The sequence below is a fragment of the Pongo pygmaeus genome, chromosome 5, assembly GCF_028885625.2.
Source record: "Pongo pygmaeus isolate AG05252 chromosome 5, NHGRI_mPonPyg2-v2.0_pri, whole genome shotgun sequence".
NCBI classification, from domain to species: Eukaryota; Metazoa; Chordata; class Mammalia; order Primates; family Hominidae; genus Pongo; species Pongo pygmaeus.
The window spans coordinates 69,590,406-69,606,992 of NC_072378.2; the positions used below are offsets into that span (position 1 = coordinate 69,590,406).

The 16,587-nt window shown below is 38.1% G+C and overlaps 1 protein-coding gene across 4 annotated transcripts in view; it reads right to left on the reverse strand.

Annotated features, from left to right (window-relative positions):
* COL9A1 (collagen type IX alpha 1 chain) overlaps positions 1-16,587 on the reverse strand; it is a 207,954-nt gene that overhangs the window by 45,605 nt on the left and 145,762 nt on the right. For all 4 annotated transcript variants that reach the window (XM_054492378.2, XM_054492376.2, XM_054492375.2 and 1 more), the window contains 5 exons: positions 15,658-15,711; positions 14,989-15,021; positions 14,166-14,222; positions 12,066-12,119; positions 2,467-2,520 (listed from right to left, as the gene is read on the reverse strand). In XM_054492378.2, the coding sequence (XP_054348353.2) occupies positions 2,467-2,520; positions 12,066-12,119; positions 14,166-14,222; positions 14,989-15,021; positions 15,658-15,711 (252 nt within the window). The remainder of the gene's footprint in view (positions 1-2,466; positions 2,521-12,065; positions 12,120-14,165; positions 14,223-14,988; positions 15,022-15,657; positions 15,712-16,587) is intronic.

Below are 16,587 nucleotides of genomic sequence, written 5' to 3' on the forward strand. Positions count from 1 at the left end.
AAATCTCATCACAAAAGCTAATCTAGGCAATGGATATTATCATAACCAAAGGTAATACTAAGAAATAGTAACTACATATATATAGACAAACATTTCTAGTTTAGAAAGTCCAAGGAGAATTCTTCTGATGGTAAACCTTTTAATAAAATTCTGAAGTCTTACACAAAACTGGAGTTGACAAAATCACTTATGACACTTGTAAGTACCAGCATAAGAGAAATTGTGATAATATGTTTGACTTACCTTTTAACTCATATGTAGAACTTACACTATCATTCCCACTTCCTTCATGGCATGTAACCTGGTTACATGTAACATGATTTTAAACCTTGAAATAATTTCTTTCTCATCAATGGACACCATCAAAAGCAGTAGGTTCCCAGGCTAGCCCACGAAAGCCTATAACCTAGAAAGGAGCTGGAGCCTCCATCAACCCCTTGTAGTCACTATTCATTATACCATTCTTATGATGAAAGGCATTCTGAATTCCAACTCAGGGCAATAGGAACCCATCTTAGTCATAAGAGTGGATAATCCTAAAAACGAGGGGCAGGGTGTGATTTCTAGGATCTCTTTCAATACTGAAATGTTACCATTCTGGACTCTCTGGCCCCATACTAGGAGGGATCCAGAAATGGATCCTGGAAGGAGTGAGCTTGGGAATACCCTTGGAAGCAGAGGAGGGTGGATGCTCCATTAGGAAAGTGGGGGTAGCTACTTCTGGACAACCTGCTAACTGTCCCCATTGGCTTAAGATAAAGGAGCTCTAGGCCAGCATTTCCCTCTTCTTCTCACTTAAAGAAAATGAGGCAAGTCCATGACCAACTCTTCATTCAGACCAGTCACAAATTCTATGTAGATTCTATGACCTCCAATTCAAATATGCAGGATGATCCAGTTTAGGATATCCATTTAGAATATTGAGTGAGATGTGGCTGTGTCAGATGAAAGCTGCTCTTTCTTGTGTAGCTCATTTACTGACTCTAAAATATTTCTACAAAAAGAAATATTTGGGTCAATAGCAATGACGTGAGAATACCACATATTTTCTCTTGAGGTGTCTACTTTGAAGAACAGAGCTTTTTCTAAATATTCCAATAAGCATATTTTTTAAAGTTGTGCATTACTTTATATTTGTGCATGTACATTTAAAAAGTACATGCTTTTTAAATTTGGCATACCTATTCCCAAATAGCAGAAGGTAATCAAGCACTAATGGATATCCCCCAATGGACCACTTGAGCCACGCAGTACCCAACATAGATCCTTAATCCCTGAAAACACTGTTTTAGAATGTTGTTTGCAAAATCCTATTTTGAGAATCTTTGGGAACGGCTTTTATAAAATTAAAAAAAAACTTTAAATCCCTACCAAATTTTCATCAGATCAAAAAAAAATGCATATGTCTCTTCCACCATGTATCCCTATCTCCCACCTGCGAAAGAGTCCAACTCCTAGTGTCTTATATGGCAAACACTCAGGGGAGGGCAAACTTCTGAAACAAACACCCTAGACACCACAGATTCCCTGAAAGTTCTCATGTGGCTTAAAAGCAGAGACCATTTCTTCCAGATCCTCTGACTTTCTTCCTTCAGCTTAATTTCCCTTACACTTTAAATTCCCTTAAACATTAATCTGAGCAGCTCCCTGAACCCTTTTTAAACAGCCTGTCCTGTGGAGAAGAGTGGAGCAGGTGAAGGGTATTCCTGTATTTGTCTTCAACTCGTCAGTTTCTAAGAATAGTACCTGAGCTCGTCTTCTATATAGTCTATAACCTGGCTAGCTGCAATGTTTAATTAATATTCTTCAATTATTATTTCCAAAATTGTCATTACTCATTTTAACAACAAAAAAAGTGTAACAACTCCATTTTAATGTAATACAAAAGTAAGGCAAATTCTGATTTAACAACATTTGAAATTGAAGTTTGATGATGCCCCAAATCACCTTACTGTGAATATTATTGCAAAAATCTGCTAAACCACAAGGGACCAATTTTTTATTAAAAGACATGATATGAGCAATTAAGAATGTTTTAATTAATTATAATGATTACATACTGGAATAAGCTACATTAATCCAATAAATGATATACCTACTGCATATTTAGAATACGCAAAATTTTCTCACTATATCATGTGATAATACGATAGAACATAAAAGATATGTATCATCCTTTTGTGCTTAGTATTTGCTTTTCAATTACCTGGCCCTGAAATCTGGTAAATGAATGTATGTAATTATAGGTAGAATTTTTCTGTTAAAAAAGTGCTAGAATATATAATGAAGACCCTTTCCTATTTTGAAAAAGTAGTTACCCCCCCAGTGCTGGTGTGGTGGAAAATAGAGGACACCAAGTTCATGTAATGCTATTCATCCAGCTGCTAAATAGAAAATATTCCAACAGTCATGAAAAAAAAGAATATTTACGTATCCTAGTTAAATATTTTTTGAAAAATACTTTACTGGAGGTCCTTGAGCTCCAACTTCTCCCAGTTCTCCCTGGTCACCTTCTTCACCCTAAAAAAAAAAAGAAAAAAGAAAAGAAAAGCACAGCACATGTTATTCTAGCAAACGAACATAGAAATAGGCTTGGTCTAACTCATTATGTTTTTTTTTTTGTTTGTTTTTTTTTTCTTTTTTTCTTTTTTTTTTTTTTTTTTTTTTCTTTTATTATTATTATTATTATTATCATTATTATACTTTAGGTTTTATGGTACATGTGCGCAATGTGCAGGTAAGTTACATATGTATACATGTGCCATGCTGGTGCGCTGCACCCACCAACTTGTCATCTAGCATTAGGTATATCTCCCAATGCTATCCCTCCCCCCTCCCCCCACCCCACAACAGTCCCCAAAGTGTGATGTTCCCCTTCCTGTGTCCATGTGTTCTCATTGTTCAATTCCCACCTATGAGTGAGAATATGCGGTGTTTGGTTTTTTGTTCTTGCGATAGTTTACTGAGAATGATGATTTCCAGTTTCATCCATGTCCCTACAAAGGACGTGAACTCATCATTTTTTATGGCTGCATAGTATTCCATGGTGTATATGTGCCACATTTTCTTAATCCAGTCTATCATTGCTGGACATTTGGGTTGGTTCCAAGTCTTTGCTATTGTGAATAATGCGGCAATAAACATACGTGTGCATGTGTCTTTATAGCAGCATGATTTATAGTCCTTTGGGTATATACCCAGTAATGGGATGGCTGGGTCGAATGGAATTTCTAGTTCTAGATCCCTGAGGAATCGCCACACTGACTTCCACAAGGGTTGAACTAGTTTACAGTCCCACCAACAGTGTAAAAGTGTTCCTATTTCTCCACATCCTCTCCAGCACCTGTTGTTTCCTGACTTTTTAATGATTGCCATTCTAACTGGTGTGAGATGGTATCTCATTGTGGTTTTGATTTGCATTTCTCTGATGGCCAGTGATGGTGAGCATTTTTTCATGTGTTTTTTGGCTGCATAAATGTCTTCTTTTGAGAAGTGTCTGTTCATGTCCTTCGCCCACTTTTTGATGGGGTTGTTTGTTTTTTTCTTGTAAATTTGTTGGAGTTCATTGTAGATTCTGGATATTAGCCCTTTGTCAGATGAGTAGGTTGCGAAAATTTTCTCCCATTTTGTAGGTTGCCTGTTCACTCTGATGGTAGTTTCCTTTGCTGTGCAGAAGCTCTTTAGTTTAATTAGATCCCATTTGTCAATTTTGGCTTTTGTTGCCATTGCTTTTGGTGTTTTAGACATGAAGTCCTTGCCCATGCCTATGTCCTGAATGGTAATGCCTAGGTTTTCTTCTAGGGTTTTTATGGTTTTAGGTCTAACATTTAAGTCTTTAATCCATCTTGAATTGATTTTTGTATAAGGTGTAAGGAAGGGATCCAGTTTCAGCTTTCTACATATGGCTAGCCAGTTTTCCCAGCACCATTTATTAAATAGGGAATCCTTTCCCCATTTCTTGTTTTTGTCAGGTTTGTCAAAGATCAGATACTTGTAGATATGTGGCATTATTTCTGACGGCTCTGTTCTGTTCCATTGATCTATATCTCTGTTTTGGTACCAGTACCATGCTGTTTTGGTTACTGTAGCCTTGTAGTATAGTTTGAAGTCAGGTAGTGTGATGCCTCCAGCTTTGTTCTTTTGGCTTAGGATTGACTTGGCGATGCGGGCTCTTTTTTGGTTCCATATGAACTTTAAAGTAGTTTTTTCCAATTCTGTGAAGAAAGTCATTGGTAGCTTGATGGGGATGGCATTGAATCTGTAAATTACCTTGGGAAGGATGGCCATTTTCATGATATTGATTCTTCCTACCCATGAGCATGGAATGCTCTTCCATTTGTTTGTGTCCTCTTTTATTTCCTTGAGCAGTGGTTTGTAGTTCTCCTTGAAGAGGTCTTTCACATCCCTTGTAAGTTGGATTCCTAGGTATTTTATTCTCTTTGAAGCAATTGTGAATGGGAGTTCACTCATGATTTGGCTCTCTGTTTGTCTGTTATTGATGTATAAGAATGCTTGTGATTTTTGCACATTGATTTTGTATCCTGAGACTTTGCTGAAGTTGCTTATCAGCTTAAGGAGATTTTGGGCTGAGACAATGGGGTTGTCTAGATATACTATCATGTCATCTGCAAACAAGGACAATTTGACTTCCTCTTTTCCTAATTGAATACCCTTGATTTCCTTCTCCTGCCTAATTGCCCTGGCCAGAACTTCCAACACTATGTTGAATAGAAGTGGCGAGAGAGGGCATCCCTGTCTTGTGCCAGTTTTCAAAGGGAATGCTTCCAGTTTTTGCCCATTCAGTATGATATTGGCTGTGGGTTTGTCATAAATAGCTCTTATTATTTTGTGATACGTCCCATCAATTCCTAATTTATTGAGAGTTTTTAGCATGAAGGGTTGTTGAATTTTGTCAAAGGCCTTTTCTGCATCTATTGAGACAATCATGTGGTTTTTGTCTTTGGTTCTGTTTATATGCTGGATTACATTTATTGATTTGCGTATATTGAACCAGCCTTGCATCCCAGGGATGAAGCCCACTTGATCATGGTGGATAAGCTTTTTGATGTGCTGCTGGATTCTGTTTGCCAGTATCTTATTGAGGATTTTTGCATCAATGTTCATCAAGGATATTGGTCTAAAATTCTCTTTTTTTGTTGTGTCTCTGCCAGGCTTTGGTATCAGGATGATGCTGGCCTCATAAAATGAGTTAGGGAGGATTCCCTCTTTTTCTATTGATTGGAATAGTTTCAGAAGGAATGGTACCAGCTCCTCCTTGTACCTCTGGTAGAATTCGGCTGTGAACCCATCTGGTCCTGGACTTTTTTTGGTTGGTAAGCTATTGATTATTGCCACAATTTCAGCTCCTGTTATTGGTCTATTCAGAGATTCAACTTCTTCCTGGTTTAGTCTTGGGAGGGTGTATGTGTTGAGGAATTTATCCATTTCTTCTAGATTTTCTAGTTTATTTGCATAGAGGTGTTTGTAATATTCCCTGATGGTAGTTTGTATTTCTGTGGGATCGGTGGTGATATCCCCTTTATCATTTTTTATTGCATCTATTTGATTCTTCTCTCTTTTTTTCTTTATTAATCTTGCTAGCGGTCTATCAATTTTGTTGATCCTTTCAAAAAACCAGCTCCTGGATTCATTGATTTTTTGAAGGGTTTTTTGTGTCTCTATTTCCTTCAGTTCTGCTCTGATTTTAGTTATTTCTTGCCTTCTGCTAGCTTTTGAATGTGTTTGCTCTTGCTTTTCTAGTTCTTTTAATTGTGATGTTAGGGTGTCAATTTTGGATCTTTCCTGCTTTCTCTTGTGGGCATTTAGTGCTATAAATTTCCCTCTACACACTGCTTTGAATGCATCCCAGAGATTCTGGTATGTTGTGTCTTTGTTCTCGTTGGTTTCAAAGAACATCTTTATTTCTGCCTTCATTTCGTTATGTACCCAGTAGTCATTCAGGAGCAGGTTGTTCAGTTTCCACGTAGTTGAGCGGTTTTGAGTGAGATTCTTAATCCTGAGTTCTAGCTTGATTGCACTGTGATCTGAGAGACAGTTTGTTACAATTTCTGTTCTTTTACATTTATTGAGGAGATCTTTACTTCCAAGTATATGGTCAATTTTGGAATAGGTGTGGTGTGGTGCTGAAAAAAATGTATATTCTGTTGATTTGGGGTGGAGAGTTCTGTAGATGTCTATTAGGTCCGCTTGGTGCAGAGCTGAGTTCAATTCCTGGGTATCCTTGTTGACTTTCTGTCTCGTTGATCTGTCTAATGTTGACAGTGGGGTGTTAAAGTCTCCCATTATTAATGTGTGGGAGTCTAAGTCTCTTTGTAGGTCACTCAGGACTTGCTTTATGAATCTGGGTGCTCCTGTATTGGGTGCATATATATTTAGGATAGTTAGCTCTTCTTGTTGAATTAATCCCTTTACCATTATGTAATGGCCTTCTTTGTCTCTTTTGATCTTTGTTGGTTTAAAGTCTGTTTTATCAGAGACTAGGATTGCAACCCCTGCCTTTTTTTGTTTTCCATTTGCTTGGTAGATCTTCCTCCATCCTTTTATTTTGAGCCTATGTGTGTCTCTGCACGTGAGATGGGTTTCCTGAATACAGCACACTGATGGGTCTTGAGTCTTTATCCAATTTGCCAGTCTGTGTCTTTTAATTGGAGCATTTAGTCCATTTACATTTAAAGTTAATATTGTTATGTGTGAATCTGATCCTGTCATTATGATGTTAGCTGGATATTTTTCTCGTTAGTTGATGCAGTCTCTTCCTAGTCTCGATGGTCTTTACATTTCGGTATGATTTTGCAGTGGCTGGTACCGGTTGTGCCTTTCCATGTTTAGCGCTTCCTTCAGGAGCTCTTTTAGGGCAGGCCTGGTGGTGACAAAATCTCTCAGCATTTGCTTGTCTGTAAAGTATTTTATTTCTCCTTCACTTATGAAGCTTAGTTTGGCAGGATATGAAATTCTAGGTTGAAAATTCTTTTCTTTAAGAATGTTGAATATTGGCCCCCACTCTCTTCTGGCTTGTAGGGTTTCTGCCGAGAGATCCGCTGTTAGTCTGATGGGCTTCCCTTTGATGGTAACCCGACCTTTCTCTCTGGCTGCCCTTAACATTTTTTCCTTCATTTCAACTTTGGCGAATCTGACAATTATGTGTCTTGGAGTTGCTCTTCTCGAGGAGTATCTTTGTGGCGTTCTCTGTATTTCCTGAATCTGAATGTTGGCCTGCCTTGCTAGATTGGGGAAGTTCTCCTGGATAATATCCTGCAGAGTGTTTTCCAACTTGTTTCCATTCTCCCCGTCACTTTCAGGTACACCAATCAGACGTAGATTTGGTCTCTTCACATAGTCCCACATTTCTTGGAGGCTTTGCTCGTTTCTTTTTATTCTTTTTTCTCTAAACTTCCCTTCTCGCTTCATTTCATTCATTTCATCTTCCAGGGCTGATACCCTTTCTTCCATTTGATCGCATCGGCTCCTGAGGCTTCTGCATTCTTCACGTAGTTCTCGAGCCTTGGTTTTCAGCTCCATCAGCTCCTTTAAGCACTTCTCTGTATTGGTTATTCTAGTTATACATTCTTCTAAATTTTTTTCAAAGTTTTCAACTTCTTTGCCTTTGGTTTGAATATCCTCCCGTAGCTCGGAGTAATTTGATCGTCTGAAGCCTTCTTCTCTCAGCTCGTCAAAGTCATTCTCCGTCCAGCTTTGTTCCGTTGCTGGTGAGGAACTGCGTTCCTTTGGAGGAGGAGAGGTACTCTGGTTTTTAGAGTTTCCAGTTTTTCTGCTCTGTTTTTTCCCCATCTTTGTGGTTTTATCTACTTTTGGTCTTTGATGATGGTGATATACAGATGGGTTTTTGGTGTGGATGTCCTTTCTGTTAGTTTTCCTTCTAACAGACAGAACCCTCAGCTGCAGGTCTGTTGGAGTACCTGGCCGGCCGTGTGAGGTGTCAGTCTGCCCCTGCTGGGGGATGCCTCCCAGTTAGGCTGCTCGGGGGTCAGGGGTCAGGAACCCACTTGAGGAGGCAGTCAGCCGGTTCTCAGATCTCCAGCTGCGTGCTGGGAGAACCACTGCTCTCCTCACAGCTGTCAGACAGGGACATTTAAGTCTGCAGAGGTTACTGCTGTCTTTTTGTTTGTCTGTGCCCTGCCCTCAGAGGTGGAGCCTACAGAGGCAGGCAGGCCTCCTTGAGCTGTGGTGGGCTCCACCCAGTTCAAGCTTCCAGGCTGCTTTGTTTACCTAAGCGAGCCTGGGCAATGGCGGGCGCCCCTCCCCCAGCCTCGCTGCCGACTTGCTGTTTGATCTCAGACTGCTGTGCTAGCAATCAGCGAGACTCCGTGGGCGTAGGACCCTCTGAGCCAGGTGCGGGCTATACTCTCCTGGGGCACCGTTTCCTAAGCCCGTCGGAAAAGCACAGTATTCGGGTGGGAGTGGCCCGATTTTCCAGGTGCCGTCTGTCACCCCTGGAAGGGGAACTCCCTGACCCCTTGCGCTTCCCGAGTGAGGCAATGCCTCGCCCCTGCTTCGGCTGGCGCACGGTGCGCTCACCCACTGACCTGCGCCCACTGTCTGGCACTCCCTAGTGAGATGAACACGGTACCTCAGATGGAAATGCAGAAATCACCCGTCTTCTGCGTCGCTCGCGCTGGGAGCTGTAGACCGGAGCTGTTCCTATTCGGCCATCTTCCAGTTATGTCAAACTCATTATGTTTTAAGTTCACTTGGTGACTCCTGAATTATTCTACTTTCTTAAATTATTTATATGGGTAGTCCAAATTAATTGTAGAACATTCAGAAAATACAGAGACGTATACATATAAAAAGTCACCCAAATACCACCATTTAACTATAAATACCAGTAACATTTAGATGTTATTCTTTCAAAGTTTTTCTAAAGTGGGGGAAAGAGGAAGAGAGACAAAGATATAAAGAAAAATAAAGAGAGATAGAGAGAGTAAAGTTACTCATTTATGTTCCAAGTGTGTGTCAAACGGGGGGGGATTTATTATTAGAAAAATGTAATTATACTATGAAAACTTTTTCATAAGCTACAATATTTTTCATCGTGATTTTTATTTTAGCTTTACTTATTATAATTTTTGCACCATATACAATATTTTAATGTAGATCAGCCATTTCTTTCATGGGTTATACCTTTGATGTCACTCGTAGAAAAGCCTTTTCCACTCTAAAAATATATATTTATTTGTATTTTTGCTCTATTTCTTCTTACATAGAAATCTTTAATTATCAGTAATTTGTTTTGATGTAAAACAAAACATAGAAATCTTTTTTCTTTTTTCTTAGTAACTGGCCACTCTTCTAATAATAGATTCTCTCCACACAGGTTTCAAAATTCATTCTTAACATGTACTAGGTTGTTATTGGCTCTAGACTTTGATTCTGCTCTACTGATCTACTATATGATGTTGCCAATGCCACAACATGTTAATTACTGAAATTCTATATTACATTTTAATCTCAGGTAAGGAGAATTCTCTTATCTTTATTTTTCATTTATAGTTACTCTTATTTTTTAAATTTCCTAAATGTTTACTCTTCCAAAAAAACTTAATAATCATTGGGCAGATCTTTACAGAGTCTACTTGCTTTGTACTAGGACTACATTAAATTAATAAATTAATATGGCAAGAGTTAAAACATTGATAATATTGAATCATTTATCTTGATTTTTTCAACAAATTATGAGAGTCATACGTATTGGTTTTAGCCTCATAATTATATTCAGATTATATTTCACTAGAATCTATGACTGACAGTGGGAAGAGGCAGTCCCAAAGCCAGAGAATTAGCTAGTTCTTGGCATGGATAATCATCATGTGTGCCTAGTTAAATGCTACTTCAATTTCCCTACGAAAATATAAAACTAGATACAAAACAGCAGTGATTGGTATGTCCACTGCAATTTTTCCATAACAAGGTACAGGGTATTTTCCATAGATTCTCCATAAACTTTGGAGTAATATATTTGAATTGTTTCACCTACAGGTGAAAACCACACAACTAATCCATAATTATGAAGTTAAATGACAAATTTAGGAGTAGCAATTTATTATCATTTCACTATGATTTTTGCATGAGTATTGACCTGCTGTATGATGTTACAAATACCGCAACATTTTAATTATTGAAATTTTACTATTCATTCCTATATTCATAAACAGTTTTAAAGATCTTCATTAACTAATTTGTAGGGTAAAATTCAAGGCAAATTTGTGAATTTGAATCCAAACTTCAGGCCTCCAAGCTCTTACCATTCTGTTTTCAGTTTCAGTTCAGTCTATCTGCTCACCCTTTCAAGGTTCATTCTGCAATGAGCTATGGCCATCCTATCGATTTTCAAAGACATCACTTACACTTTTAAATGACACTAAAATGTAAAATAAATTAAAGAAATTTTCAACAACTTTCAAAGTAAATTTTGGCCAATTATTTGACATGCCAAAAAAAACTGTAGGTTTTCCACTGAACATCAAACCAAATTTGAGAATCTAGATAATTAACTTGTTTAAATATTAAAAAGACTAGTTTCATGGGAAAAGTGGAGAGGCGTCTGGATTAACAGCTCCATCTCCAAATCCTGTGGGATGGGGGAGTGAAAATTCCCCAAAGGAAAGCATCATCAAAAGAAGGAGAAAGGGATAAAAACATAAAAAATAACAGAAGTCTACTACATCTGCCTTACTGCATAGAATACCTCATGAATATCTTTTGATGTAATTTAATATTCGTACACACTTGATTTTTGTAGTTAACTAATACTCTATTATTATATGGCTATGACATATTTAATTTAGTCCCCTGTGTTTGGATTTTTTTTTTTTTTTTTGGCTTCTGTGCCCCCAGTGCTCAGAATAATCCTAGCACATAGCAGGTACTTTATATTTGTCAAAACTTTTAATGACAATTTTTAAGAGTCAGTGGAAGAATGATCATACAGAGAAATTTCCAAAGCACTGGGGTTTTTTTCCTATTTTCTCCAATTTGATATTAGGAACCCAGCTGTTATATTTCAGATAAATAAAATGCCTTAACTATCACAGCCTACGTAATAAAAGACTTTTTAAATAAATGTCCAAACTGTAATAGGGTACAGAAAATTGGTCTATTTATCCTGATTATTTGAGACTATTTAACAGACTGATTTTTAGCTAAGAAGTTCAAGGGTATTAATGCCTGAAGACTGATAAATTGCCTCTCGAGTTCTTGACTTCCAAAGAAAAGACTAATCTTCTGTCACTACCCAATAAAGGGGTACAAGGACATAGTGAACCAAGTCAAGAGGACCTGCATTAATAAGAACAACTTGACTTTGTAAAACATTATCAAATTTACCAAGACAAAACCTACTATTCAGGAAGTCAAATTCTTAGATACTTAAAGATGACTTACACTAGTGGATGAAAAAAGGGCAAATAGGTTACCTTGCTTTAAATCCCAGCCTTGGTTTTTCTGCAGGGCATGCCAGCTGCAATGTAAATTGTGCTGTGGATTCTATTTCTATTCAGAAAATAACCTAAGTTATTACTAACCTCCAGCTTATTCAGAATCTAGGTTATATTGAAATGAGGTCAGAAATAAATAGATAAATTGTTTCAGAACTTGAGATGAGAAGCTATAAGCCAATTACCAACTTCTCTGTTTGCTAGTCTCAGCAACACTTGTCATAAAATTTTACAAATGTCATAAAATTTTGTCTGGTGAAGTGGAACAACTATCTGAATAATGTTGGACTATCATAGCATCAAGGAAAAAAGCTTAGTGTGATTGATTTGAAAAGAAAAGAAAAGGTAGTGACAGAAAAAAATGAAAATGTCTGGTGCCTTATTTGTAAGTGTTTTTTTGTAAATGAACAATTTTAGAATATGATATTTAGTCAAATATTGATGCATCTGCTTATAACTTATCAATGATTATTTGAAAAAGAAGGGTAAAATATCGAGGTTCATTATTTCCTATAATTCCTAATTTCTTATAATGAAAGGGACCAATAACTCCTAATCACAACTTATCTACTAAATACCCATTTTCCTTACCTTGTGTCCTTGTCTTCCTGGTTCACCAATTTCTCCTTTAGCCCCTTTATGACCCTAACAAATGCAAAATAAATAATTGTCCTGAGTTTGGTACAGAAAGTGATCAGAAGGCTCATAAAGTGATCCTGCTTCCCTAAATCAGTGCCAATGTATTACTAAGAAATGGGTTATGTCACAAAGAAAATTAGCGCCTTAAATGACCTTAACAGCACCATGACTGCCGAATATAATTAATATCAGTTTTACTTAATAGAAAAACACTGCTCTAGAATAACACACTTCATTATCTAGTTCAGCAATGTGAGTCATTGATACTTGCCTGCTATTTCCTAGATCCCTATTCCCTATTTCTCCAACTTCCTCACACGGGTTGGGAGCATTAAGTCTTCTCTAGTTCCAGTAACTTAACCTTCAGAAGTGACAGCCTTGACCAAGCTCAACTGGCTATCCCGTGCCCTCTGAAGGCTGCTCTGAAACCCCTTCAGCCTCCTCCATTCCCACCTCCTTCCTGGTGGTGGAGGAAGGGCTGGTGTAAGTGGACTTTCTCGGATGCTCAACTTTCTGCCTTTTTCTCTGTACATTTTTTGTTGTTGTTGTTTGTTTGGTTTTTTGTTTGTTTGTTTGTTTGAGATGGAGCTTTGCTCTTGTTGCTCAGGCTGGAGTGCAATGGCGTGACCTCTGCTCACCGCAACCTCCACCTCCTAGGTTCAAGCAATTCTCTTGCCTCAGCTTCCCTAGTAGCTGGGATTACAGGCATGTGCCACTATGCCCAGCTAATTTTGTATTTTTAGTACAGACAGGGTTTCTCCATGTTAGTCAGGCTGGTCTTGAACTCCCAACTTCAGGTGATCCACCCACCGCGGCCTCCCAAAGTGCTGGGATTACAGGCGCGAGCCACTGCGCCCGGCCTACTGTGTACAATTTTTAAGTGCAAAGGGAAAGCAATAAAGGGCAGTGGGTGAAAGCTGAATTGCATGAAAAGAAGATCCCTATCTTTTCTTGTCAGGCCACCTGTCCTAAGCACGTGTGTACTTTGTAACAGGAGACAAAACTGTGAGACAAGCATTCCAAAATGAAAACTGTCGGAACTTTCACCCCTCAAAGAAATCTTTTTGAAAAATAGGACACCAGTCCAGGCTGAATCTTCTGCAGTTGAGGGAACCCACCAAAACTACCCTTAGAAAAACCCTAATGGAAAATCAGTGCCTTCGGGCCTTTCAGATCACAGCAGAGCTCCACTGGTCTGGAATGTCTCAAAATCACTTTAGACTCAGAGACTAGAGAGAGAGAAAGCTATTTATCCCCAGAATTTGGCGTTTATTTTTTGTTTGCATGGAAAATTTTCGAGTAATTGTGGTGGCAGACAGAGAAAAATACTTTTGGAGAGTCTCTTTTCCTGACTATTTTGCACAGTTTTTCAAAATTTTTTTAACTAAAAGTTTTCAAATACATTATGTGCACAACCCCCTCCAACTGCCCCCACCATTCACTATCTCCCTTAATAGGAAGCACTTTTTTTTTTTTTTTTTGAGACAAGGCCTCGCTCCACCACCCAGGCTGGACTGCAGTAGCACAATCATAGCTCATTGCAACCTTGACTTCTCGAGCTCAAGTGATCCTCCCACCTCAGCCTCCCGAGTAGCCAGGACTACAAGTGCATGCCACCGTGCCTAGCTAATTTTTTATTTTTTGTAGAGACAGGGGTCTCCCTCTGTTGTCCAGGTTGGTCTCAAACTCCTGAGTTTAAGCAATCCTCCCACCTTGGCCTCCCAAAGTTCTAGGATTACAGGCATGAACCGCTACACTCAGCCAGGAAGCAAACTTCTGAACCTTACTTTGGTGTTCTAAAGTCTCTCAATCCAATGTCTTTTATTGGTATTTCTTCCCTGAACTAGAAAGCTGTCCTATGATTAAACATCCATGTCTTGGTAGGAATACAGGAATACATGTCAAGGGCAGCTGGAATTGCTAGGACTGAATAAGCACTACTTGCCTGATCATCCAAGTGGGATCTCTGCACCAGGAAGGCTAATGCTTAAAGTAAAGGCTCCATTTTATCTGTGGATAATACTCTTAAAATACTGGAAGTTATTCTCTTACCCTCATGCCTGGTAGGCCTGGATATCCTGAGCGACCTGGTGGACAGGCATTGGGACACTGCCAGGGAGAGAGGGAACAAAGAGAAAGAAAGACAGACAGAGTGCATAAACTAGGACTCCCGCTTTGTGACAGTCTTTTTTTAAGGGATTCCAGTTACAGAACTCCATTGCAATGATATTCGTTGAATAATTCTAAATACCCCTTTCCTTTTTATTATTATTATTTCACATTTAAAGCCAGAAATATTTCTAGCTAACAGAAAAGTGTAGAGAATATAATACCCTCCCCCATGAATGTACCATCCAGATTTAATAAATGTTAATATTTTGCAGTATTTATTTCAAATCTAATTTATTAAAGTGTGTTTACAGATAACCTATTTTACCATGACAGGATTCATTTCCCCTTCCCATTCCACTAGACTAGCCCCTTCCTGAGGTTCGTGTCTCCAATCAAATGGGCCAACATTGCATTTAGTGCACATTACCACCATCATTGGACTGTTAATCTATGAGTAAAACAAATCCTAGAGGAAGTTATTTGAATTCTATCTCTTTAAAACCTGGATGCTCTAGTGAAAAACATGTCTTAGTCATAAAGTAAAAAGATTATAGAAGAACAAAGATACATCTATAATGAAAAATTATTAGTCTGAGTAGATGCAAGCCAGTAGTCCACTAGTGTTACAGACTGCTCTGCCATTGAGTGAAAGGAAAACATGGACACATAGAATATTCCAGGGAAATCTTTAAAAGAAAACTCATCTGCAGACTATATGGCCTTTGAATTAAAACTATATTTTGTTCAAAGGAAAGCATCTTACCAATGGATCTCCATCATGAAAGCCAATTGTTCCCTAAAGTAAACAAAATATTAAGGTTCAGAATACAATTAAATAGTGAATTCAAACATACTAATAATAGAAAGCTCATCAGGCAAGAATATAAAATATATTTGTTTAATAAAATATAAGAAACAAATAGGAGCAGATAATATGCTAATATTCTAAAATCCTGACTCATGGGCATGTTCTCTTTGGAGAGCCATGAATTGCAGTAGATTATTTCGGGAAGACATTGACGGGAAATGAAATAAGAGGCAAAATAGAAAATGTGGGGAACTCTGAATTACAAATAAAAACATGAATTATCTTCTATGTAAATTCATATTCTTTAAATTTTTCTTACTATGAAAACCTTTGTAAAAACTAGTTCATTTGAAAATGCTTCATTTATATATCTAAGTTTTGAGCATTTGCGACATCACAACTATCAAAAGACTTCAAAAGTAATGAGTAAGATATGCCCTATAAAAACCACCTTTTAAATTATTGTGATTCTTCCACTCCTTGCCCTAAACAGAAAAAATTGATAGCCATTTTGGAAATTTGGGACAATGACTCAATTAATAGGAACTTCCATTTTGGGTTCTTAGATTTTTTTCAACCCTGACTCTCAGACACAAAGAGAAATTCAAGCTGCAAATAACTTACTCTGGGTCCTGGGGGGCCAGGGGGGCCAGGTGGTCCTCTTCTCCCAGGGTCACCCTAAGTTATTTGAAAATTGCGACACAGTGGTTATACATGTGTCAAAACACAGTACATAAAACCAGTGAGGCATAAGAGAATGGTATTACTGGAAACCCCCACCGAGCTCAGCCATGCATAGACCTGCCACCAAAATCGATGGGTGGCCCGTAATCCAATTATTTCTACAAAATGAGAGTAATAAAGGCATTCCAGTCTCACCGAGGTAATAAAACAAGTCAGAGAGAAGCTAGGGGAAAAAGCAAAGCCAATTCTTCTCCACAGGACAATCATTTTATCTACTCTGAAAACAAATTGGAAACACTACTTATTTTTCTAGTTGATTTACAGAGGACCCAGAGCAACCTATACTGCTAGTGCCATCCTGCTAACCAGTGCAAAAGAAGGCTTGCACTCAGTCTGAAGCTGTGAAATGGAAGGTTAATCTCTGCAGTGCCTGACTCTTGCAAGTGCTGTTCACCCACAATCTATCACTTGGTCTGTCACTGCACCTCTTGCAATGGGTCAGAAAATCAAAGAAAGCTACATCGAAGTAAACCATTCAGATGAAAATGGGTTCCAATTACTCTTAACATCCAATGTTTACTCTTGGCACATTTTCCTTCTTGATGTTCTGCCATAAAAAGTCGGAAGCACCTCACAATTATTTTAACTTTACAATCATTTCATATTCATTCATTTGTTCACTAAATAAATTTGCAAACAGTAAGCACATCTAGAGGAACAAACAAGGTATATGATACATGGCTCCTTCCCACAGTGAGTTTACAATTACGCACCTTCACATCACATCACTATGTCAACGTTTTTGAAACGTTTACTTAATATCAATATGAAGCATTTTATATGAGACTTTTTTATGAAGCCCAGCTCTTT